The following is a 27,104-nucleotide window of genomic DNA, read 5'->3' as shown; positions in this document are numbered from 1 at the left end:
TCCAAAGGTGTTTTTCCTTCTGCTTGGAAATTTGCTCATATCCAATGAGTTCCTAAAAAGGGTGACAAATCCCTCCCATCCATTATTGTCCCATTGCAATTACTTCTACGCTTTCTAAAGTAATGGAGAAATCAATTAACTGCCAACTATTAAACTACCTAGAAACCTTCCATCTGATCAATGATCACCAGTATGTATTCCATCAGTGTCGATCCACTGGTGATATTCTGGCTTATGTTACTCATTTATGGACAAATTCAATGGAAAAGTTTAGTGAAACACAAGCAGTTGCTCTTGTCATCTCAAAGGCTTTCGATCATGTTTGGCATAAAGGCCTTCGAAACAAGCTTCCATTTTATGGTTTGCCAACTGTTTTTTGTAATTGGTTATCCAGTTTTCTCTCTGATTGCTCACCGAGTGTGATGGTAGATAGCTCTCTGTCTTCTAACTTCTCCACTAATGCTGATGTTCCCCAAGGTTCAGTTCTTTCCCCCACTCTTTTCCTCTTGTATATTAATGACCTTCCATTGACTGGAAATCCTATCCATGGTTTTGCCAATGATAGCACATTGCATTCCACTTTCCATTTTGAGAAACCCTGCTCAATCAGCTTCAACTTCTTGACTATCCAGTACCAATTCCTTAAATGCCGATCTCCATGTAATTCTCCAGTGGGGCAAAGACAACTTAGTTGATTTAAATCCTTCTAAAACTGTCTTGTCTTGCATTAGCATTAGTAGAGGCATATGATGCAAGAAAGCAAGCTTATGCAGCATCAGCCAGAAAAAAAAAAAAAAAAAAAAACTTCCACTTCACCCCTCCGTTCGTTCGAAATACCTGTCCAGCTGAGTCTTAAATTTATTTAGGCTATCAACTTCCACAACAAGGAATGGAAGTCTGTTCCACCAACCAACTACCCGCTGGCTAAAGGCAAATTTCCGGACATCTATCCTACATCTGTCTTTCCTCAATTTGAATTTATGCCCTCTCAGCTGATTATTCTGAGCAAGAGGCAGAATCCCATCAGCATTGAGCATGCTCAAACCATTCAAGGCTTTATACACCTCGATCAGATCACCTCGCTGGTGCCTAGTCTCCAGACACTGTAATTTGCAAAACTTAAGCTCTTTCTTCGTAAGAGCAACCCTTTGTTCCATTCACTAACCTTGTTGCCCTTCTCTGTACTCGTTCCAGCAGCTCTACATCCTTCTTGAAATGAGGCCTCCAGACCTATATGCAGTACTCAAGGTGTGGCTTGACCATTGCCTTATACAAGGGAATAATCACCTCCTTATCCTTGCTAGAAAAATTCCTGTATATCATTGATAAGACACCATGAGCTATTCTTGCAACCCTTCTGCACTGCTCAGAGAACTTCATATCTGCCTGCACAATTACCCCCAGGTCCTTTTCATTCTCTACCACTGTCAGTGTAGTACCACAGAGTTGCTACGTTGCTCTGGGATTGCTGTTTCCCATATGCCCATATTTCTTCATTTGCCACCTCTCAGCCCATCTGCTCAACCTTTCCAGATCCTGTTGCAGCAGCATAGCATCAGTAGTGTCCTTAACAACCCTGCCAACTTTTGTATCGTCTGCAAACTTGGACATTAAGCTTGATATACCATCATCAATATTATTTATAAATACAGAAAACAATAATGGACCCAACACTGAACTCTGACAGACTCCACTGATAGCATTAGTCCACGATGAGCAGTGTCCATTGATTACCACTCTCTGTCTTCTCCCCCTCAACCACCCCTTTATCCATAGCAGCAATTTGACTCCAATGCCACACTGCTCCAATTTGTGATGGGCACCTCCATAGCCAGGTGGGAAGGAGCAGCAGTGCATAGCACACGCTTCTTAATTAGACCGGGTTTGAGCCCATCACCAATACGGAGGATGCGGAAAGGTCAGGGAATGACCACCGCATATTCCCGGAGCAATATGGCCTGAGTTGCTAATGCTCCCAAAAAACAAACAAGTTTAACTTGCATGTGCTCCAATTTGTGCAGCAGTCTTCCCTGTGCAACAGTATCAAAAGCCTTTCTAAGATCCAAGTATATAATATCAAAGTTATTCCCTGCATCCAGTTCTTTTGTGACTGCATCATAGTATCCAATCAAATTGGTCAGGCAAGACTTCCTCTTAACAGAACCATGCTGTGTCCGAGCTATAACTGAAGTCTTGTCTAGATGATCCTGCAGTGCTTCTTTAACCAGTGCCTCCATTAATTTTCCTGGAACAGAAGTTAAACTCACAGGTCTATAATTACTTGTGTCAGCCTTTGGTCCTCCTTTGTGAATTGGGTCACATTTGCACATCTCCAGTCTATGGGTACCTCCCCTGAGTCCAAGGAAGCTCTCATAATTATGGCTAAGGGTTTGCTTACTTCCTTTGCTGCCTACTTTAATATAACTGGAGAGATCCCATCCACCCCAGGTGCCTTTCTTGCGTTTATCTTCAACAATTTCTCCTCCACTTTACTCTCAGTTATTACAAGATTATCTAGCTTACTGCCAGAGTTGAATACACCTCTGGCATTCCCCTCCCTGAATAACTCCTCATGGGTGAATGTAGATGCAAAATACTCATTTAGTTTGTTAGCCACTTGAGCCGGATCATCAACAGTTGAACCATCAATATCCAGTGAACCAATCTGATTCATCCCCGTCCTTCTAGAGTTTACATAAGTAAAGAACTCTTTGCTGTTTTTCTTTGCATCTCTTGCCAAAGATTTCTCGTAATCTGCCTTCGCCTGCCTAACCTCCTTTGTAACTTGGTTACAGATCAACTTATATCTATCATAGTCTTCTGTGTCACGTGTTAATTTATATGTATCCCAAGCATTTTTCTTCTCTGCCATATGTCTCATTAGTTCATCTGACATCCATTTAGGCCTAAACCTTGAACAATATTTCTTAGTTGGTATGTAAAGCCTAGTAGCTTCCAAGATAAGTTCTTTGAATGCTTCCCATTTTGAATTTGCTGTTTGTAACATCATCAGTTGGTCCCACTGTATAGAATTTAAATACTGTCTCAGACCATCATAGTCGCCTTTACGAAAGCAATAACCCTTCCCTTTACTCCTGATGGTAGTTACCTCTTTGAGTAAATCGCACTTCAGCACACTGTGATCACTGCCACCTAGTGGTTCCTCTGTCTGCAGATTCTTAATGCATGAAGAATCACCACTGATAATCAAATCAAGAGTATTACTCCCTCTAGTTGCCTCCCGAACATGCTGATGTAGACAACGATCATCCAATAAATCCACAAAAACCTTGCTAGCGTGCGAGTGACCAACCCACAAATCCCCCATTATAAGACTCTCTGATTTACTGGCCCACTCTATTTCCCTGTACAGTTTCTTTTTATAGTCATCAGAGTCATTAGGCCTATAGCACACTCCTACTCTCAATTTTGATCTCCCAGTGCTTATGTCACACCAAACTGACTTGACACTGCACTGTCCAGCGTTGTCGACTGGATTCACTTCCTCGGATTTTATGTGTTTCTTAACTAATAGCATAACCCCTTCTCCCTTCCTATCCTGTCTATCCTTTCTGTAGACATTGTATTCCCCAAATTCCAGTTCTGCATTCCTTATATCTGTGTGACACCATGTCTCTGATATCCCAACAATATCCGCCTTTGATGCTTTGAGCAATACCTCAAATTCATCAAATTTATTTACCAAACTCCTAGCATTGGAGTACATGCACCTGTTCTTTTTCTTTGCTACCCCTAACACAACCCATGTGTTTACTTGTACTGCAATGACTCCCAGCAGTCTCTGAAATATCTTGCATCTTGTTTTCCAGGCTTCTGCTCATTCCAATAGAAGCAGTGCAAGAATCACTTTCACCTCTGCCAGTGGCTACTGTTAATCTATTATTCCTTGTTTCCCCCCCCAAGCTAGCAGTTTTCCGACCCACCTAACTCTGCCTTGATAGCATCAGCAAATATTCTTGCACCCTTTCTATTTAAGTGTATCCCATCCCTGTAGAAGCAGTCCCTTCTCTTAACAAGTACAGACCAGGCTGAAAAAAATTCTACCCCTTGAGCCTTGCACAAACTTTCCAGGGCCGAATTGATCGACAAGGCTCTCATCATATACTCCCTCCTATTGTGTCTGGGCAGAATTGCAGATACTTTCAAATTCAATCCTAATTTACGGCTTTTTTTCAACAGTGACCTGTACTTGTTAAGTAATTCTGCCGGTCTCCTACTCTTAATATCATTAGTGCCAACTTGTGCAACTATATCACCTTTTGTGCCCTTAAAAGATGATATCCGCTCCACAACGTCATCAACCTTTGGCCCTGGTCCTGTTCCAAAATATCTCGCAAAAATTCTTCTTCTTCTCCTATGCTTATTTCTGGTGACACTCCGATTTCTAGGCAAGATGATATATCTCTTTTTGGGGATTACCCTGACTTCTAATCTCTCTTGGCACAAACACATTACAAATATTGCTTCCTCTGCATCTAAAAAAACTTGGTTTTCTCTTTCGTTCTCGGATTACTTTTCTTCCAAACAATTGTTCACTCTGTACAAATCACAAATCCACCCTACCATGGGATATTGTTCCCACATCTGGGGCGGTGGCCCCAAAACCTCTCTCAGGCTTATAGATTCCATTCAGAAGAAAGCAGCTAGGTTAATTAATGACTCATCTCTAACAGAGTCTCTCCACTCGCTGTCTCATTGACGTACTGTTTCTGCTGCATGCCTTTTCTACGGATACTTCCATGGGCACTGTTCTGCTGAATTGGCTTCTATAATTCCTGCTCTCTCTTTCAAAACAGTCTGAACACGTGCCATCACCAGTCACCATCCATTTACTGTCCAACTTCAAACTCACAGAACCAACATTTCATCTTCTTCGTTTATTCATTCAGCTGCTGTTTTCTGGAACAACCTTCCTTCATACGTATTTCTTGGTACTAAGTACTATAGGTTTTGATACATTTCGTGTTTGGGGGTTTCATAAAAAAAAAAAAAAAAAATGTACACTAATGCTAGGAGCATAGTAAATAAATTTGATGAATTTGAAGTGCTGGTCTGATATAACCACAACGCAGACATTGTGGTAATATCAAAGACATGGTGTCACATAGACATACAGGATGCAGAATTTGAATATGAGGAGTACAATGTATAGTAAGGACATACAGGGTGGGGGTGGAGAATGCTCTTAGTTAAGAAGCATATTAAATCTCTAAGGTGGTGTGTCCAGACGACATGGGTGAACAGTGCAACGTTGAGCCAGTTTGGTGTGACATAAGCACTGAGAAAACAAAAATGAGAGTAGGAGTCTCTTATAGGGCTAATGATTGTGATGAGTATTGCAAACAAGCAAACAGAGAAATAGAGTTGGCCAGTAAATCAGAATGTCTTAAAATCCTCCATTATAACTTTCCATATATTGACTGGAACTTTATTTGGTTTTAAGGAGCATTAGCAACTAAGGCCATATTGCTCCGGGATATGCGGTGGTCATTCCCTGACCTTTCCGCATCCTCCTATTTGTTGGTGACGGGCTTGAACTCCGGTCTAATCAAGAAGCGTGTGCTACGCACTGCTGCTCCTTCCCACCTGGCTACGGAGGCACCCTGGAACTTGTGGGTTGGTCACTCACGCACTAGCAAGACTTCTGTGGGTTTTTTGGATGACTGTATTCTACAGTAGCATGTTAGAGAGACAGCAAGAAAGAGCAATATTCTTCATCTGATTATCAGCAATAATTCTTTATGCATTGAGAATCTTCAAATAAAACAATCATTAGGTGGCAGTGATCACAGTGTATTGACTTGGGGGTTTACTTGAAGATATAACTACCATTAAGGGTAAAGGGAAAAGTTTGTGCTTTCATAAAGGAGACTGCAGTGGTCTGAGACAGTTTTTTACAGCCAGACCAACTAGTGATGTTACCAGCAACGATTTGTAAATGGGAAGCATTCGGGAAAATAATCATAGAAGCTACTAGGCAGATTATGAGATGGCTATGGCAAAGAATGCCAAGAAAAGCATCAAAGACATCTGTACTTATATTAACAGTAGAAGGAAGGAAGTAAGTGGATGAATCATATTGGTCCACTTGATTTTGATGGTTTAACTGTTGATGAGCCTGCTCAGGTTGCTGAAAAACTGAATAGTTATTTTGCATCTATATTCATGCATGAGGAGTTCTTTAGGGAGGAAAATTCCAGAAGTTCATCAGAAATAAGCAGCTAAATGATTCTGTGATAACTAAGAGGAAAGTGAAGAGAAATTGTAGAAGCTTAACATAAAAAGGCACCTGGGGCAGATAGCATCTATCTAATTATATTAGAGGAGGTAGCAAAGGAGGTAAGCAAACTTTTAGCCATAATTATAAGAGCATCTTTAGATTCAAGAGAGGTCCATATGGACTGAAGAAGTGGAAACGCATCCCCAATTCACAAAGGAGGCTCAAAAGGTTGCATGAGTAATTACAGACCTGTTAACTGAACTTCTGTTCCAGAGAAAGTAATTAGGTCTTTGGTTAAAGTAATGCAGAACCATCTAGCAGGAATGCAATTATTCTGAACTCACAGCATGAATTTGTAAAGGGTTGATCTTGTCTTATTGGGATTTATGATGCAGTAACAAAGGAACTGGTTTCAGGAAAGTGTTTGATACAGTTGCACATAAGACTGCTATACAAATTGGAGCAGTCTGCCCTTAAGGGCACACTACTGCTCTAGATAAAGAGATGGCTGAGTGAGAGAAGGCAGAGAGTGATTATTAATGGACACTACTCTTCATGGACTGATGTTTATTATCTGTTTCCCTCAGGGCTCAATGCGGCCCATTGTTGTTGTTTTTTATATTTATTAATGATATTGATGAAGGTATATCAAGCTTAATATATAAGTTTGCAGATGATACAAAGGTTGGCAGGATGGTTAATGACAGTAATTAGGGTAAGCTACTGCAACAAAGTCTAAAAAAAAAATTATTATGTGGGCTGAGAAATGGTAGTTGAAGTTTGACATTAGGGTAGCATATGGATGCATATGGGTAGCAGTAATCCCATTTTAATGTACTGAATGTGTAGTACTACACTCAGGGCAGTGGAAAATGAAAAAGACCTGGGAGTAATTGTGTAGTCAGATATGAAGTTCACTTTAGCAGTGCTGCCAGGACAGCCTCTAGAGGTTTTGTCTATGATATACAGGAAATTTGCTTATAGGGATAAGGAGGTCATTATCCCTTTTTATAAGGCAATGGTTAGACTGCATGTTTAGTACTGCATACAGGTCTGGACACTTCATTTTAGGAAGAAGGATGTAGATATTTTGGAATGGGTGCAGAGTAGGACAACAAGGTTGGTGAAGAGAATGAAAGGGTGGTCTTACCAAGACAGGCTTAAGTTCTGCAAATTGTAGCATTTGGAGGCTAGGACCTGTGAGGTGATCAGATTAAGTTGTTTATGGCTTTGAATGGATTGAGCAAGCTCCATGCTGATGAGATTCTTCCTTTTGCTCAGACTACACACAAGGGGACAAAATGGTCAGGCCACACCTTGAGTACTGCATACAGATCTGGAGGCCTCATTTTAGGAAGGATGTAGAGTTGCTAGAATGAGTACAGAGAAGGGCAACAAGATTGGTGAGAAGAACAAAGGAGTGTGCTTATGAAGAAAGGCTTAAGTTCTGCAAGTTGCAGCATCTGCGGGGTGATCTGATTGAGATGTATAAGGCCTTGAATGGTTTGAGCAGGCTCAATGCGGATGGGATACTTCTGATTGCTCAGACTTAAGAAGCTGAAGGGGCATATTCAAATTTAGGAAAGACAGTTGTAGAATGGATGTGCGGAAGTATGCCTTTAGCCAAATGTGTCTAGTTCAGCCATTCAAGGCTGAACTTAGACACATTTGGAGTGACCGGATGGGCGAAATGGGAAGGGTTTGTTTTGTTTTTTTTTTGTTTGATGCTGTATAAGCTTGCTTTTTTTTTTTTTTTTTTTTTGCATCATATGCCTCAACTAATGCTAATGCTAAATTCAAATTGAGGAAGGATGATTGCAGGATAGATGTGTCATGGTTTGTCTTCAGTCAGCAAGTGGTTGATTGTTAGAAAAAACTTTCATCTGTTGTGGAAGTGGGCAGTTTGAATAAATTATTTGGAGCGGATGGACAGGTGAGATGGGAGTTTTTTTTTTTTCTTTTTCTGACGTTATATAAGCTTGCTTTCTTGCATCATATGCCACTACTACTAACACTAACCCTACTAATAATAATATATGTAATGATGCTCCCACTTCACCAATGTCTGTCTTCATGCCTTATGAGATCACTGATTCTACCTGTCTCATCCCATGGTACACCTTTAGTGACTCAGTTTGAGGGATAGCTATTCCTATAGATTGTTATACTACATGAACAAACTTTGGTCAAATACCAACGTTGAATAATCATGGTGTTTAATAATGTTGAATATAAATGAATATCAGTTTTTGATATTTAAATTTCAATAAAGAAAATAATTTGAAATTGATTTTTTGAACAGTTTAAAAACAATTTATTGCATTCCATTTTATTAAACAAAGTGATAGTAGTATGTTTCTAAATTAAATTTTAATAGTTTCCACTTTTTTATGGATTAATAGTAAATTTTTTTTCTTCAGAGGCAAAATCTGGAGAAGAAGCTTGAAGAAGCTAGGCAGCATCTAAGTGAAATTAAAACTACTTGGAGTGAAAAGATAAATAGTTTAGAAATACAGGTTAGTACTGTAAAACAATAGTTCTTCGTTTTTTTTTAAAGGTATATCATTTCAAATCCCGTGCATAACCTTTGCATGTCAGAAACAGTTTTGGGTTAAGTTCTCTTAATTTCTAGGCTGCGACTCCCTTAGCTAGAAGTAACGTAATCTAATCTTTGCCTACAGTAACAACTAAGGGAGTCTTAGCCTAGAACAAAGAGGATATAGCCTTAAAGCTGTTTGTCATCTAAAGGGCTCTTGCGGTTTTATAGAATACTAGAGGAATCCAGCTCATGTAAACTAATCTTACTTCAGTTGTAGTTTTGTAGAAGTTAGTTGGAACAGCAGTTCTAAGTATTTATGCACCAACTCTTATTTTTAATTTCCTATTCTTTTACCAACTTTTGTGGTTTAGCTTATTTTCTCATGACACACTTTTAATAGTTAATGCCAATTTTACAAGTTTTTTTTTTTTTTTTTCCTTATTATGTTTTAAATTATTTTCCCACAATCTATACTAACTTTCTTCAGCTATACTCTCATCCCAGAAATTGGCTTAGAATTATACCCTCAGTTTAATTTATTAGTTTCTTTCTTTCTGTATTCAGAAGAGAATAAATATTCTTCTGAATAGTCAGATAAAATAATCTGATTAGTAGTAGTAGTAGTAGTAGTAGTAGTGGCATGTGATGCAAGAAAGCAAGTGTATGAGCTTATGCAGCATCAGCCAAAAAAAAAAAAAAAATCACACCATTCCCTCCAAATGCCTGTCCAGTTCCTCCTTAAATTTATTCAACCTATCAACTTCCACAACGACAGATGGAAGTTTGTTCCAGCAATTAACCACCCGCTGGCTAAAGGCAAATTTCTGCACATCTATTCTACATCTGTCTTTTCTTAATTTGAATTTATGTCCCCTTAGGTTCGTAATCTGAACAAGTGGAAGGATCCCATCAGAATTCAGCGTGCTGAACCCATTCAAGGCCTTGTACACCTCAATCAGATCACCGTGCAGGTGCCTAGTCTCCAGCCACTGCAATTTGCAGAACTTAAGCCTCTCTTGGTAAGAGGATCCCTTCATTTCCCTCACCATCTTGTTGCCCTTCTCTGTACATGCTCAAGTAAATCTACATCCTTCCTAAAATGAGGCCTCCAGACCTGTACGCAGTACTCAAGGCATGGCCTGACCATTGCCTTATACAGGGGGACAATCACCTCCTTCTCCCTGCTAGCAGAATTCCTGTATATCATTGACAAAACCCCATGACCTGCCCTGCCAGCCTGTCTGCATTGCTCAGAAAACTTCATATCTGACTGCACAATTACTCCCAGGTCTTTTTCATTTTCTACCCATATGCAGTACTATGCATTTGTCAAGGTTAAACTTCAGTTGCCACTTCTTAGCCCATCTGCCCAAATTATCTAGATCCTGTTGCAGTAGCACACTGCCATTACTGTCATTAACAACCCTGCCAACCTTTGTATCATCTGCACACTTCGACATTAAGCCTGATATACCTTCATCAATATCATTGATAGATATACAAAACAACGGTGGACCTAACACCGAACCCTGTGGGACTCCACTAATAACATTAGTCCAAGAAGAGCAGCACCCATTGATTATCGCCCTCTGTCTTCTCCCACTTAACCATCCTTTTATCCATTGTAGCAACTTACCCTTAATACCATTCTGCTCCAATTTGTACAATAGTCTTCCATGCGCAACAGTGTCAAAAGCTTTCCTGAAATCCAAATATATGATATCAAAATTATTTTTTGCATCCAGTTCCTTTGTAACCACATCATAATATCCTATCAGATTTGTCAGCCAAGACTTTCCTTTAACAAACCCATGCTGTGTCTGAATTATTGCTGCAGTCTTGTCTAGATGATCCTGGAATGCATCTTTAACCAGTGACTCCATTATTTTACCCAGAATAGAAGTTAAACTAACTGGTCTGTAATTACTCGTGTTGCCCTTCGATCCCCCTTTGTGAATTGGGGATACATTTGCACATCTCCAGTCCATGGGAACCTCCCCTGAGTCCAAGGATGCTCTCATAATTATGGCTAAGGATTTGCTTAGTTGCTTTGCCACCTCCTTTAATATAACTGGATAGATCCCATCCACCCCAGGCGTTTTTCTTATGTTTAATTTCAACAATTTCTCCTCCACTTTGCTTTCAGTTATTACAAAATCATTTTGTAATAACTGAAATTTTGTAAATCAGAAGAAATAACTGATTATTTCTTCTGAATAGTCAGAAGAAATAATCAGATACTCTCATTCTCTAATAATTCTGAGAATGGAAATGCTCATGCTAATGTTGTCAGGATTACAACCTCCCATTATAAAGGTGAGTTGTAATCCCGAATAACTTCCAATTACACTGAGAATGGAAATGTGTGATCATTTCTGAATTTCAGTATCACTGCTCATTTACCAACATAGTATAGTTTGTGTTCCTTCCTGCTAATGCTTAGTCTAGTGTCTGTGTATTGTCTTCGAATATTTATCAGTTACAACTGACATTTCTGATAATTATTTTTTGAATTATGAAAGATTTTGTTACTTATTTCTCACAGAAAGCAAAGTGAATCTGAAAACACCACCTGATACTTTTCCTGCCATAAACTGATTAGAATACAAAAAACTTTTCAAAAACATTATGGTGGTATAGGAGTGACATCCAAAACACTTTTGCCAATTGTTTGCCAAATACTCTTTGCTAATAGGTGCATTGCTTTTCTAGCCAACTAATTCTTAAGTTTTCACCTCAGTAAGGTGAAAACCTGAGAATTAGTTGGCATGCAGTAGTTTCCATTTGTACCACCAGTACCATATACATACATAACCCCTTCTCCCTCCAGTTAAAAGTTTGTATTTGTCTGTAAAATAGGATTATGTGCCTATTCTGTTAATCTTAATAAAATTAGCCCTGTGGATTTTTATTAATCAGTTTACTTTACTGTTTAATTTGTTTACTCTATTCTGAAATATAGATCCTTTTAATTATTGCAATTTAACATATACCATCCATTCCATTCCAATTGAGTTATGTACTGCTCGTGTATTACCAGCAGCTATGTAAACTGGATCTGTTTCTGGCAGAGTTTTTACTATCATGTATTAATTTCATTGTGACTTGTCAAGTTTCTCATCTGCATTTCAAATATTTGAAAGAAATTTTTTTCTAAATAGTTTCAAATTTAGATTTATATTAAATTTTGGATTATCATAAAGATTATCTGAAAATTAATATATGCAATTAGTTTAGTATCTTAATATGAAAGACACTTTTTCCCGTCTTTCTAGATATTTCACTTAAATAGAAAGATTGCAGAAGATAGTGAAGAATGTACTCGACTAGAATCTAAAGTAATAGATCTTAGTCAGAAATTGCAGGCAAAAGAAGAAGAAAACTGGAAATTGTTTGAAAGACTCCAAGTAACAGAACGGGAATTGTCTCATTTGGTAATGTATCTTTTAAATAAACTATTGAATGTGCTAATGTGTGAACAATTCTGCTGTAAATAATACTACATTCTTTTCACATTAAATTAACTGAATGGAAGTTCCCCTTTAGTTTTTCAACTAGGTTAGAATAGTTGTCTAGCCAAAAATTATTTAAAAATATATATATTTTCAGCAAGAATGTTGCATTAAATATCTGAATTTAAATAATTTCAGATAGACAAAAACAATTAAGAAAATAAATTATTTAATGATAACAATAAACATAAAAATACAATCAACATTTTGCAGTTTTAATGTTATAACATGTTCTAATTCTTTAAACTTTTAGCCAACAGATCAAGGATTATTGTTGTAAAACAGTTACAATTAAATGACTATTATGAAACATTCTTTATACATCTGAATCATATAAAATAGGCACTTTTGCAGCCAACAGTGTCTAAATTTATTGTTCTGTAGCAAAACAAGCCTTGTGATGGGATGCCTTGCTATGCAGAATCAATGTATTCACTTTAACATGTTTTGCATTTCTTTTGCAGGGTCTCAAAAATTTGCCTAGAAATGAAATGTTATCTGTTGACTGTCTTACCATGGAGTCTGATGATTGCAAAGAATACCTGAGAAAGTGCAAGCAGAAATGGCCATTTTTTAAAAAATTCTGTTTGACTTGCATCGAACTTTCTTGGGTCTTTTCTTGTGCCATTGAGTAAACTCATTTTAATTCAGATTAAAAATATAATAGCTATATTTCATTAGTTCCTATCATCCACTGTAAAAAAAGGTAACACCCTCTCTTTTCCATTTGGATGGCAACAAACTTAAATTTGCCAGTGACTCTCTTTTAAACCTTCAGACAATAGAGAACCCAACAAGATGAGGGTTTTTTTTTTTTTAATTCTCCAAATGTTCAGTCAAAATGATATAAATTGTACCACGGTTGATGCCAACAACACATGCAACCTTGTCACATCTACCTTTGAACTTCTTGCAATAATTCAGCTGTCTGTTAGAGCCCTGGTTCATTGGTCTCTTCTGAGCTGACAAAATATGGCATCTCTTTTTGAGATGCCATGTTTTGACTAGGAAACCAAGACATTTGTTAACAATTATAGAATAGATTTTTGTGTCAGAAGGAAATCAGCCAAAGAGCAACTGAATAGTTTTTGTGTATATTAAGTCTTCACACAGATGCCTAGTTTACAAACCCTGCAATTTTCAGAAATGAAGTCTTTATGGGAATACCCTTTTGTTCTCCCTCCCTTTAACTGATGTTGTTACTCTCCTCTGAAAATTGCAGGGTTTGTAAACTAGGCATCTGTGTGAAGACTTAATATAGTTAGGTTTAAGTCATTGGGCAAAGTGGGGATTTCACAAATAGAACTACTGACTTTGCAGTTTTTTTATTTGCAACTTACAAACTTTTTAAACTAAATTTTCTGTTTTGAATGTTAATTTAGCTAAGGAATCCTTGTAATTTTATGTGCTTTCCCCACTCCTTTTTTTTAATGAAACTCCCAAGCACGACAGGTATTAGAACCTATAGTACTTAGTACCATGCATAGGTTGAAGGCTGAGAAGATGAAAGAAGAAGATATTTATTAACGTTAAGACTTGAAATTCTGTACATTGTAATTTCAGGAAATAAGTATGAAGGCAGGTTGTTCCAGAAAATGGAAATTGAAGGAATAAATGAGGAAGAATAAGAGTTGGTTCTATGAGTTTGAAATTGGACAGTAAAAGGATGCTGACTGGCTGCGGCATGTGTTTGGAAGAGAGAGAGAGAGAGTGGGAATCATAGAAGCCAACTCAGAAGAACAGTGTCCTTAGAAGAATCTATAAAAAGGGTATGCAGCAGAGACAGAACATCTATGAGAGAGAGAGTAGAAGGACTTTGTGAGAAATGGATCATTAAGTAACCTAACTGTCCTCTTTTGAATGGAGTCTAGAAGACTGAGAGTGGTGTTGGTAGCACTGCCCGAGATGTGGGAACAATATTCAATGAGAGGGTAGATTTGAGGTTTGTACAGAGTTGAACAGCTGTTTAAAGAAACATAGCGACAAGAGAAATGAGAAAACCCATTTTTTTTAGATGCAGAGGAAGCAATATTTGTGATATGTTTATGCCAGGAGAGATTAGAAATCAGGGTAATCCCTAATAGAGATATGTGATATTGTCTAGAAATCTGAGTGTCATAGAAGATAGGCATAGGTGCAGAAGAATCCTTTTTGTGGGATATAAGACGGGACAAAGGTTTAGAACGATTGAAATCAACTAAGTTATCTTCGCCCCACTGGAATTACCTGGAGATCAGCATTTAAGGAATTGGTAGTGGATATTAGCAATAGCATTAGTAGTGTAAAATGACAAGAAAGCAAGCTTATACAGCATCAGCTTAAAAAAAAAAAAAAAAACCCAACACTTCCAATTCACCTATTCATTCGCTCTAGTAGTTTTTATAGTTCTTTCATGAATTTATTTAAGCTAACTTCCACAACAACAGATGGAAGTTTATTTCACCATCAACCACCCACTGGCTAAAGACAAATTTCCACACTTCTATTCTGCAACTGCCCTTCTTCAATTTGAATTTATGCCTCCTCATGTAGTCTCAGCAAGAGGAAGATCTCATCAGCATTGAGTTTGCTCAATTCGCTCAAAGTCTTAAACACCCCAATAAAATCACTTCACAGGTGCCTAGTCTCCAGACACTGCAATTTGCAGAACTTAAGCCTTTCTTCATAAAACTACTACCCCCTTTGTTCCCCTCACCAGTCTTGTTGCTCTTCTCTGTTCTTGTTACAGCAGTTCCACATCCTTACTAAAATGAAGCTCCAGACCTGTATGCAGTACTCAAGATGTGACCTGACCATTGCCTTATACAATGGGATAATCACCTCCCTATCCCTGCTAGCAAAATTCCTGTATCATTGACAAAATTTATATGCTGTCCTGGCAGCCTGTCTGTATTGCTCAGAGAACTTCATATCTGATGGCACAATTACCCCCTCCCCCAGATCTTTTTCATTTTCCACTAATATAAGTATAGTACTACACAGTTGGTGCATTACTCCGGGGTTACTGCTACCTGTATGCAATAGTTTCCATTTCTCAATGTTAAACTTTGAGAAATTGAAGCTGCTTGTGCAAGGAAAGGTTGCTCAAACTGGAAGGTGGAATGTTTTATCATCGGTAAAACTATGGATAGGATTTTCAATCAATGGAGGAAAGGCATTAATATACAAAAGGAAAAGAATGGGAGAAAGAACTGAACCTTGGGAAACACCAACATTGGTGCAGAAATTAGAAGGCAGAGAGCCATCTACCATTAACTGCACTGAGCATCAGAGAAAAAAACCAGATAACCAATTACAGAAAACAGTTGTCAAGCCGCAAGACAGAAGCTTATTTAGAAGACCTTTGTGAAAAACAATCAAAAGTCTGAAATGTCAGGAACAACTGCTTGAGTTTTACCAAACTTTTTCATTAAATTTGTCCATTGATGGGTAACATAAACCAGTATATCACAGTGGATTGACACTGATGGAGTCCAAACTGGTGATCATTGATCAGATGGAAGATTTCTAGATGGTTTAGGAGTTGGTGATTGATGGATTTCTCCATTACTCTAGATTGAATAGAAGTAAGTGCAATGGGATGATAATTGAATGGGTCTGATTTGTCACCCATTTTAAGAACTGGCTGGATATGAGCAAATTTCCAAGCAGAGGGAAAAACACCTTTGGAATAATAAAGTGAAAAAAGCGGCAAAAAACAGGAGTAAGTTCAGGAGTACAGGTTTTGAGAACAAGTGGAGAAATACCGTCAGGACCCGGAGCTTTATTTGCATCAAGAATCGTCAAAATCTTTCTGATATTATTTTGATGGAAGACCACAGGAGGCATTGAATGGAGTATGTTGGGAATGGTGGCAGGTGTTTTACCAAGATTATTAATAGATGAGTTGGAAGAAAAATGGGATGCTAGCAGGTCGGCTTTATCTTTGGCTAAAGTGACAACAGAACCATCTGGTTTTGACAGAGGTGGGAGCAGAGATGGGCAAAAGTTGCGGCTGACACTGTCTTCTTGATTCTTTAACGGAAACATATGATAACAATGAAAATGTAGTGCAATTTCCATTATAAATATGTCCTTTTAGAGAGATAAATAGCTTAGTTATATAGCAAAAATTTCAATTTCCATGGTCTTGGAATGAATTACCAAAAAAGTGTTTTATTGGGTTCACATCTCTATTTATTCGTACAGGATGCAAAATACATTTCCATGTTGGTTTTTTTTGTTTGCACTGGCCGGCAAAAACTTACTTTAAGTCGAATTTATGTAAGTCGGGAAGTTCCTGTATGTGTTTCAGTGATACATTTAAAATGATTTTTGTTTAAACAGAAAACTTTTAAAAAATTTTTTTAATTATTGAGAGCTACAACTTTTAGGATTCTTTCTAGACAGCACAGAAAGATGACTACATTCAAAAATTAAAGGAATCCCATGAAAATTTACAACAAGAGAAACAGTCTAAGATTGAGGAATTGCAGTCAACATTAGAGGAAAAGAATAATGCATGGGAAAAAGAAAAACAAGATCTTCAAGCAAAAATTGTGAGTATATTTATTCTGAAATGCAATATGCAGTCTATTATTTAAAATTAGTTGATTATGGTGTACAATTGTATACTCTTATTTAAAAGTTGAATTTTATTTCAGCAAGTTCTTATTTAATTTGGAGTTTCATTCTGTCATTGGAAATGTTTATAAAAATATATCCAAACATTTTAAAACTTTAAATTAGAGAGAGAAGGTGAGGTATTTATTTGCCATCTAAATTATAAAAAAAAAAAATAACAATTTGCAAAGGAAAGACTCCTCTTTCCCAGAGGTTCAGATCATGTTGAAGTGTTTGCAGACTTTGAAACTTAGTACAATAAACTCTTTAAAATCTGGCAGACTTGGGAAATTAGAGTGGCCAGATTTTAAAATTGTCTAAATTTTAGAGATGCCCGATGTTTGAGCAGTTTTGGAGAAGCAGATTTCAGTGACTATTAAGCACAAATAACTGAATTTATTTATGTCTGCATACATTTATAATGACCAGATGGAAGTGCTACTGGTTACAAATGACAATAAAAAAGTCATGATAAATGTTATCATATACTGTATTGTCAATTTTTAAATGCGTGCCTAGTACATAATGTGCTTTAGAGAAAAATTACTTTCACATTGTTGGACTTTTCACATCATGGCCTTAGTCGCCCATGCACCATAAAAACTGAAACCAAACCGAACTTTCACATTGTAGGATTAAAAAAGTTGACTGTTCGTAAGGAATTGTTGTTATTTGGTTTTTAGGAGCATTAGCAACTAAGGCCATATTGCTCCACGATATGCAGTGGTCATTCCCTGACCTTTCCGCATCCTCCGTATTTGGTGGTCACGGGCTCGAACTCCAGTCTAATCAAGAAGCGTGTGCTACGCACTGCCGCTCCTGCCCACCTAGCTATGGAGGAGGCACCTTAAGGAATTGTAACTAGGCACATATAAATCACTGATGAAGAGATAAACCATAGATTTAATGAAACATACATTTTCAGCTGTACTTACACTGGACATTCTCTCTCTCTCTCTCTCTCTCTCTCTCTCTCTCTCTCTCTCTCTCTCTCTCTCTCTCTCTCTCTCTCTCTCTCATCTATTCTAAAGTGATATCAAATAGGTCACCAACAGCATAGTGTGAACTGGTCTTGCAAATTACAGCCGATGAATTAACAGCTACAATTTGCAAAATAGCTTTGCAGATAATTTTCAGTATAGATTCATGTCACCAACCATTTAGCATGAATTATAAGAGCAACTCCCAAAATGTAGCTGGTCTTGCCATTCATGCTATTTGCAAGCGTACTGAATAATCGATGGCATTAAAAGTGAGAAATGTCATCCTCATGACAAGTAAGAGGATGACAAGTATGATCATTGCTGCAAGTGCTGGATTGCTTTTTTAATATTTCTGTATTGTAAAATGATGAGCTTTTTGTAAAATTATGTTAAGATTTTAAAGATTCTGGATTTTACAATAAAATTTCATTACAAAATTAATATTTCATGATGAAGACAATTTCATTGTCTTCATCATGAATCGTTCACTGTCAGGATCCACCTTCTCAAACCTCGCCATTGCTGATGCAATTTCGCGAAATGCCATTGCCATCTCTCTCTCTCTCTCTCTCTCTCTCTCTCTCTCTCTCTCTCTCTCTCTCATGATGAAGCATCTTGGCTGCTCATTTGGTTCATCTTGAGCTTCATCAGCATTTTCTTCTTTCACTTTCGTTGCCTGCAAGTCAATAAGTTCTTTGTTAGATAATTCCTTCTCTTCTTCCTCTAACTCCTCCAACTGAAGTAGCTGTGCAACATTTACAATCTTATCTGTAACCTCTTCATATGATTTGTCTTTTTCAAATCCTTCGAAGCCTTTTACGTGTCACGGGCATATTTTCTTCCTTGCACCATTTAAATAACTTTTAGTAATTTCTGCCCAGGCCTTATTAAGATGTTTAAGATGCCGTGGTAAATATTGTAAGATTTCCAAAAGTCTCTTAACATAATTTTTCTCATCGTCTATATATGTAGACAATGCCTGAGCAAATGTTGTATGTAAACAGTACTTTTAAATTCGAACTAACACCCTGATCCATAGGTTGGATGAGTGAAGTCGTGTTTGGCGGTAGAAATATGATCCTCACGTTTGAATTGAAATCATCTAGATGCGTAGGATGTCCAGGAGCATTATCTGATAGAAGCAAAATCTTGAAAGGAACGTCATTGTCTTTACGATATTTTTCAACCTCAGGAATGAAGCAGCATTTAAACCATCCTGAAAGAGAGATATTGTTATCCGTGCTCTCTGGTTCGATCGGAAATGCACGGGTAGGGTGGCTTTTTTGATGCTTTTAAATGCATGAGAATTTCCAGAATGGTACACAAGCAAGACTGTGGCTCTCTTTTGACACCTTGAAACCTGGCATTGTAATTTCCTCTTTGGCAATGTATGTTCGATCCGTCATTTTTTTCCAATACAGAGCAGTCTCATCAGCGTTAAAAATTTGCTGTTTGAATAGTCATCTTCATCAATAATTTTTTTAAACACATCACAAAATTTCTCTGCAGTTGCAGAATCTGCACGGGCAACTTCACCGCATATTTTAAACATAGTGGAAACCAGCGCGATGCTTGAACCTATTAAACCATCCGTTTCTTGCCACGAACTTGGCTTGTGGTTCGCTGTACTTATCCTTAATATCTTCATAAATACTGTTGCTTTTGCCTGAATGGTCATTAGACTCAGGGGCACTCGCTTCTGAATCTGATTTTCCATCCATATTATTAACAGCTGTTCTATCTTCGATACAGCACTTGAACGCTGTTTTTGTGATCACTGTTCATCTTAAGTGCGTTCACTGTTGAAGCAGCAAGACCTAATTCCCTTGCAACAAACTTAATACTTCTTAATCATTTTCATCTTCATTTCTAAATCAATTTTGTTTCGTTTCCTGGCATTACCACCACTTGCCCTTTTTGTTGGTTGCTTGTTTGTTTTGTTTGTTATTTGGTTTTTAGGAGCATTAGCAACTAAGGCCATATTGCTCCGGAATATGCGGTGGTCATTCCCTGACCTTTCCGCATCCTCCGTATTTGGTGGTGATGGGCTCGAACCCCGGTCTAATCAAGAAGCGTGTGCTATGCACTGCTGCTCCTTCCCACCTGGCTACAGAGGCGCCTTTGTTGGTTGCTTTCCCGTCACCATTGTAATATGTAAACAAAATTAAGAGAAGTTTCTGAAAATTTGTTTTTTATATGTTTGAGATTTCAGTGAAGGGGAACAGATTTCACCATAATAGCATAAAAACCCACACAATTGCAGTTATCGGGATTATTGCAAATGCAAAAAGATCGAGTTTACTGCCCGTTTATAATTAGATCCCCTAACAGAAAAGCCCAATAAACGGGAAAGTGCAAATTGTTTTTGTTTTATGGTCGCGGCCTCCAGAAACGAGCTTTAGATATCACAAAGGTGTTTAAAATTGATTCTTATAACGGGAACATATGATAACGATGAAAGGTTAATGAAAAGGTTAATAGGTTTCCATTGTAAATATGACCTTTTAGAGAGATAAACAGCTTAGTAATATAGTGAAATTTTCAACTTCCAAGGACTTGGAACGAATTACAAACAAAAAAACAATGTGTTATTGGATTCACATTAATATTTTCATGATACCTCCATTTATTCCTACGGGATGTGAAATAAGTTTGCACCGGCCGGCAAAAACTTGCATAAATTCGAATTTCTGTAGTTTGAGTATTACATAAGTCGCGGAGTTCCTGTGTATGCCGTGTGGTTATAAAATAAGTTTCCATATTCAGGAGACCCTAGTGTCAAAACGGTTAGAGATAGCACTGTGAAAATCAGTGGGTATGTCATTTAGGGTATGTGGAAGTGAGAAAAAAAAAAACGAGTTCAAATTTCTGCCACCAGGGGAGAAATTGGCACTGTAAACATGAGATGGAATTCTTAACTTAGGATTAGATTTTAATATCAAAACTTAGAAATCTACAGATATTGTTCTATGTGCTTTCCTTCACTTGAGATGACATTCTGAAAACGGAGGACTGCATGCGACACAGTTTTGTGTAGCATCTCATTGGGGATGTTGGCTACATGCTATTTAATGCTTTCTTTCAAATTAACAAGTGTCTGTATGCTGCCATGGTAACTCTTGTCTTTCAGTTATCCCCATAACCAAAAATCACAGGGATTGAGATCTGTGATTGGGCTGGCCAGAACTGCTGAAAGTCTCTAGAAATTATGTGATCACTTCCGAATGTTGAACGGAGCAGTTCCTTCACTTGTCGACCAATGTGGGGAGGGGCGCCATCTTGTACGAATACTGTGGTCTCCAAGCATTGCCTTTCTTACAGAGCGGAAATAATGTTATTTCTTAGAAGAGGGCAGTACTGTGCATTAGTTGCCGTATACCTTACGGGGCCATGAAGTGTAGAAAAATGGTCACATTATAAACTCTGCTGTGAATCCATGCCATACTGTAACGTATGGACTTTGTAGTGGTCTTTCATGCACAGCAAAGGGACCAGAATATTTGGCAGTCTTGTGCATTTACAGCCCCATGAATAGTGAAATGTGCCTCATCAGACCACAAGATCATTCAAGCCCATGTATCGCCAAGTTCCATTTGAGCCAGAAATCATAAAGCAAAGTCTATTCATTGTTGCTGATCACAAGACTTTAGTTCTTGCACTACGTGAATCTTGTACAGGAACCAGCCTAAAATTATTCGAAGCACAGTAGACCAAGGAAGGTTCAAGTCTCTTGACACACCTCTGGCTACTGACAGGTAGTGTTTCGCATTCTGACCTGGAGGCCATTGCAGCCGCCACTTCATCCACTTTTTCCATTCCAATATGTAGTCACCCTCTGCCTGGAATTACACTTAACTCCCCAGTCACTTCAAATTTCTTTATTAGTTTGCAAAGCTTTAACTTTTGGATAGTCACGAAGTGCTGCATTAGCATTACTATTATTCTGATAGAACAGTTTTACTAAAAGAGCATGTTCCTTTTTTGTATGAACTATAATGGTTATTGACGGTGGCGTTGACCTTTCTGCTTCTATCTAACAGGATGTCATTTGCGTAAGGAGCGCGTCTTGAAGTAAATGACAATTTTTACATATGTGCAGCACTGTTTTTCCCTGTTTTGTCCGAAATTTAAACTCATTTTTTCTTCTTCTACAAATTGCTTCCCCATACCCTAAATGACATACCCACCGATTTTCACAGCACTAACTCTAACTGTTTTGACACTAGGGTCTCCTGAATAGCGAAACTTATTTTTATAACCATCCAGTATTAAGGATTGAAATACCTCTTTTATTTCTGTTTTTATGTATTGGTACAATTGAAGCCTTTAGCCGGCCGGGCTAGCCGGGTGGGTAAAGTGCCTGCCTGGCAACCCAAAGGTCGCGGGTTCGATTCCCGCCTCGGGCTTGGATCAAAGTACTGCAAAAAACCTTTGGAGGTGCATTATGGCCACAGAAGCCTATGCGCCAACTACCAAAAAAAAAAAAAAACAATTGAAGCCTTAGTCTAACCTTTTAGAACTTGACCTACCAAGAATGATCTCTGATTTCTGGATAATGTGATGTAACCACTGTGACAATATTTTCCTTTCAGCTTTTACCATTGCAGGTATAATTGCACCCACACCAACTGCTTTTCCATACTTGACATTTGCTGTGACCTTTTTACCTCAAAAATAGAAATAGCCTCCAAAATTTTCATGTTTCAGTCTTCATTTCCTTCAGCAAATCATTAAAGTGTTTACTCATTACTTCTAAAATAGCTTTCTCTTCTATTTTAATTTTATTACCCCCTTCCATCATTCTGATATTTTTACCATTGTGGGTTATCAACAATAATTGGTTTTTATATCTTTCTCAAAATCTTCTCAAGCTTTTTCTTGATCTTCTTTCACATATATTTTGAGACTTCTTGTGCATCTTTATATTCCAGTAAGGGTGTATTAATTTTATTTAGCAAAAATTTCTTATATTTTTCTTTACTGGTTGCTACTTTAAATTCTTAGGTCCATAATAGCATTCTTAATATTCTGCATTTATAGGCCTCTTTGCATACCTCTTTTGCAGCTTTCACTAAAGTTAATTTAAATTTTTGTCATTGTTCATTAGAAGTCATGTTAACATCAGGAAATCATTTAACTTTTGAACAAGGTTTATGTTTAATATTTTGGAAAGTGAGAACTTTTTAATTTTTGTATATTTCATTTTTATTATTTTTTTTTAATTCTCTTATTTTTGGCACTAATTATCATTTTTAATTTGTTCAATACAAGATGAGGATCACCTTCAGTGTAAGATACTCTATATACCCTTGTATCTTGAACTAGTTGTTTTAGATCTTTTTCTACAATAATATAGTCAGCTATACTTTTCTTGTTTCTGTTATGCTCTTCGATGTATGTAAACGTGTGGCTATCTTTATATCAAAGTACTGTCTGTAATTAAGAGTGCATGGCTTGGTTAGAATTCTGGTAGTCTTTTACCATTATTGTTTGGCTAATTTAACCCTCTCCCTCTTTTGTTAATTTGATGTGATTTAATCACTGTGATACTATTTTCCTTCCAGCTTTTACCATTGCAGGTATAATTGCACCCACACCAACTGCCTTCCTCCTCATTCTTTAATTCTTTGTGTCATAGTCAGCTATTTCTGTTGAATGTGTTCCATGTTCAAGCTTCATCTGCTAGACCATCTCCTTGAACAACCTGAGTTATATACTTGTTTTTAAGATTTCCATATTGGCATGGTCAGAGAAGAAGAATGCACTCTGTGCTGGCTCTCTAAGCTTTAATCTGCCTAGTTTTTATAACAAACAGATCACATCTAAAAACATTAGTTTCTTGTTTTTGCTCTGTCCCTAATCTTCTATGTGAATAGCTCTCTCTCCATTTAGCTGTCACAGAGAAACGGTATTTGTATTGTTATTTCAGAATTTCTGAATGTGCATGCTTTGTGAGTGCAGATACTGGTCACTTCGAGTGCCCTGTGCCTGATAGTTGAATACTGCAATAGGAATGCACTGGCAGACACAAAATATATTTGTGCAAAAATATATTGCATTTCAGAGCTGATGCTGGTGTTTGCCATGATGGTGCGTGCAAAGGAGTCAGTAGTGGTTGTTCTTTATAATAATAATAATAAATATCTGTTTATTTCTCCATGAATAAATTTAAAAGATGTTAAGCAATACCTACCCTGGTTGGCAAAGACTAGAAGGATTTACATAGATCTTAATATAATGTATGGAGCATATATTAACAATACATAGATACCAACATACTACGCAAACATGGTATAATATGCACTACATACATACATACATGCATATCAGATCAATAAAATCAGTCAACCAGCTATAGGGGAACATGGATACAAACGTTAAACACCAGTGATCAGACACTGCAGTAACAGTATTAATATAATAATAATAATAAAATCATCATCCTCCTGGGTCCTTTAATGTACTCTGAAATTTTTATGCTTTTTTCTGATTCGTTTATATAGCTATTTTATATTTATATGTACTCTCATTGTTTCATTCCTTCACATTTGCGTGTTATCCATTCTTCTTTAGTTATTTTTTCCATAATTTATATTTGAAGAGCCTCTGCATTCTTTTTTATTTTTTTTTATCCCTTTTCATCCCATCCATTTAGGCATCAAATTTCTTCTGTTCAAAGCCTCTTTAGTGTGGTCTCCTTGACTTTTATCATGCATTGCTATTCCTTTTGGGACTAATTTTATTTTTCGTCAATATTCATTAGTGCCGAATCAATTTTGTGTATCCATTGTAGCTTTTTGTGTCTGTTGGCTGCATTTTTTATTTTTCTGATTTTCAAGAATTATTTTGAAGCATCTCATTTTATTTAGTTTTTAGTTTAGATGATGCTGAGAATGCGAAATTAATTATTTCTCTGAAAGTAGAGAAAAATAACTGTGAGTTCATATAACTGTATCCTTGTTTTCCTGACAATATCTGACATTGTAGTGTTTACAAAAACTTATTAATTATCAGTTACTGACATTTAGACAGTTAATAAGGCAACTATTGATTCATTCTAGAGTTTAATGAAGCAATTTATTGATTCATTCTAGAGTTTAATGAAGCAATTTATTGAATATTTTGACTAAATTTTATAGAAATGTAAGAATTTTTTGATAGGGTGAATTGTTTTACTTTGTTCATATTTAAGAAAATTGCATTTTCTTAAATGTTGGACTGTTATACGTATTTCAGAATGAACTTCTGACTGCACAAACTGAATGTTTAGAGAAGGAAATTGAATCAGAGAAGCAACTTGCCACATTGGAAGAAGAATGCAGAAAACTGCAGGTACACCACACTTTTTTATTATTTTTTTTATATGCATTAAACTGATATATAAATAAAGGTAGTATTTTAAATTCAGGATGAATTTTGAATATCCTCAGTTTTTAAATTAAAAATCTGCCTTCCTGTTAAATGTAAGTATTTCCACATTTTCTAAAGATGAATTGATGTTATTTTTCTAAAATCTATCATCTAATATTTGTTTTGAAAACTCTAAGGAGGGATACAAAATGATATCCAAATGTTGGCTCCTCTATTAATATGGACAGTTTGAAATTGTTTTTAGCCTAAAACAATTTAAAACTCTCCAATTTTTTACAAAGTAGATATTGGCCTTAGTAAATTAATGTCTTTAATAAAGCCTTTTTTTAAATGAAGCCTATTGTGATCATATTATCTGATAACTTATGCTGTATTTATTTTTACTGCCAAGAGCAATGTTTCATTATTTTTTATGTGGAAAAGTGCCATTTTGGAGAGATACCATCAAAATATAGATATCAATATAAGATATAGATATCAATATCTTATATTGATATCTATCAAATATAGATATCAATATAAGATATTGTATTTATAATTAATATGCAAAGGTTAGAATTTGAATTAAATATGGTTTGTATTTCTCAATAGATATAATTGAGAAATGCAAACTATAATACAGGCAACCCCGGTACACGGTACTTCTACAACATGGTTTCACTCTAACATGATTGATAAATTGCGTCAATCCTTGCATAACACTGTTTTGCTCTAACACAGTTTGAGAATTGCAGGAAATCTCGCATAACACCACTGTATTTTTGAGCTTTTGTGCTGGGAAAATCCTGCTATTATGTTAGATTTAATTTTAAAAGTTTCCATTCCTTTTTGTGAATCCCTGCTGTCGACTCGCTAGTCGATATCGCCTTTGTGATATTTTTCCAAAGCACATTTCTGGAGGTCACTACCATAAAACAATAAAAACAATTTGCACTTTTCAGTTTATTGGTCTTTTCTGTTAGTGTAATCAATTATAAATGGGTAGTAAACTTGATCTTCTTGCATTTGCTATAGTACCTATAGCTGGAATTCTGTGGGTTTTCACATTATTATGGTGAAATGCGTTTACCCTTCCATCAAATTTTCAGAAACTCTTTCCGTATCTCACTTGTGCATGCCATGTTATTGCTTATCATTTTTACTGTTTTAAATTTTACAACAAAAAAAAAAAAAAAGTCAGTGAACAGAAATATCAATTAGTATGTACACATTACAGTACGTATTAATTAAACTATGTATGTAAGTGTAAATTTATTTTTATTTTGCTAACTGGAAAATATTCTTCCGATTTTAAAGTATCATTTAATTTTCTTAATTGGTAAGATAAGAAAGTTAAATTTGTGCTTTATATCTTGAATTGGGGTAAAACGGGGGGGGGGGGTCCACTGTATTTTGTTAGGAGATCCCTGAGTTAGGTTCTGTGCTATTGAACTTCTGCTTGTTGGAGACCATAAAAAATTGTGACTTTTAAAGAGAGTAGAAGGTATACAAAATCTAGATGCTGCAGAAGAGATTGTACCTAGCAGTGATGAAGAGGAAGAAAGTACATTATCTGACATATATAAGTATCGCAGTTTGTAAGGTAAGATGCTTGTTCAGTTATTACCATTTAAGTTACTACTATTATAAAAAATAAAGTTAAAATATTAAGTTATTACTACTATAAAAATTAAGTTTCTGATAGTTATAAAAAAATGGTGTATTTTTGTTAGCTTTTGGAATGTAACCTCCCTTTTTGTACTGGTTCTTAGTACCGTATAACATGGTTTCGCATTACACAAAATTTTGTAGGAACCAAACTACCGTGTTATACAGGGTTACCTGTATATAATTTATAGTTTTGATGTAAATTTGAA

General features: G+C 36.6%; 1 protein-coding gene across 1 annotated transcript in view; it reads left to right on the top strand.

The window, feature by feature from the left end:
* LOC150086470 (golgin subfamily A member 1-like) overlaps positions 1 to 27,104 on the top strand; it is a 222,044-nt gene that overhangs the window by 135,522 nt on the left and 59,418 nt on the right. The window contains exons 10-13 of the mRNA XM_090371410.1: positions 8,662 to 8,757; positions 12,056 to 12,214; positions 16,678 to 16,830; positions 25,114 to 25,209. Coding sequence (XP_090227536.1) covers positions 8,662 to 8,757; positions 12,056 to 12,214; positions 16,678 to 16,830; positions 25,114 to 25,209 — 504 coding nt within the window. The remainder of the gene's footprint in view (positions 1 to 8,661; positions 8,758 to 12,055; positions 12,215 to 16,677; positions 16,831 to 25,113; positions 25,210 to 27,104) is intronic.

This window comes from Mastigoproctus giganteus, chromosome 4 (assembly GCF_048544385.1).
Source record: "Mastigoproctus giganteus isolate SK-2022 chromosome 4, ASM4854438v1, whole genome shotgun sequence".
Taxonomy (NCBI): domain Eukaryota; kingdom Metazoa; phylum Arthropoda; class Arachnida; order Uropygi; family Thelyphonidae; genus Mastigoproctus; species Mastigoproctus giganteus.
This window is presented reverse-complemented; position numbering and strand designations above follow the sequence as displayed.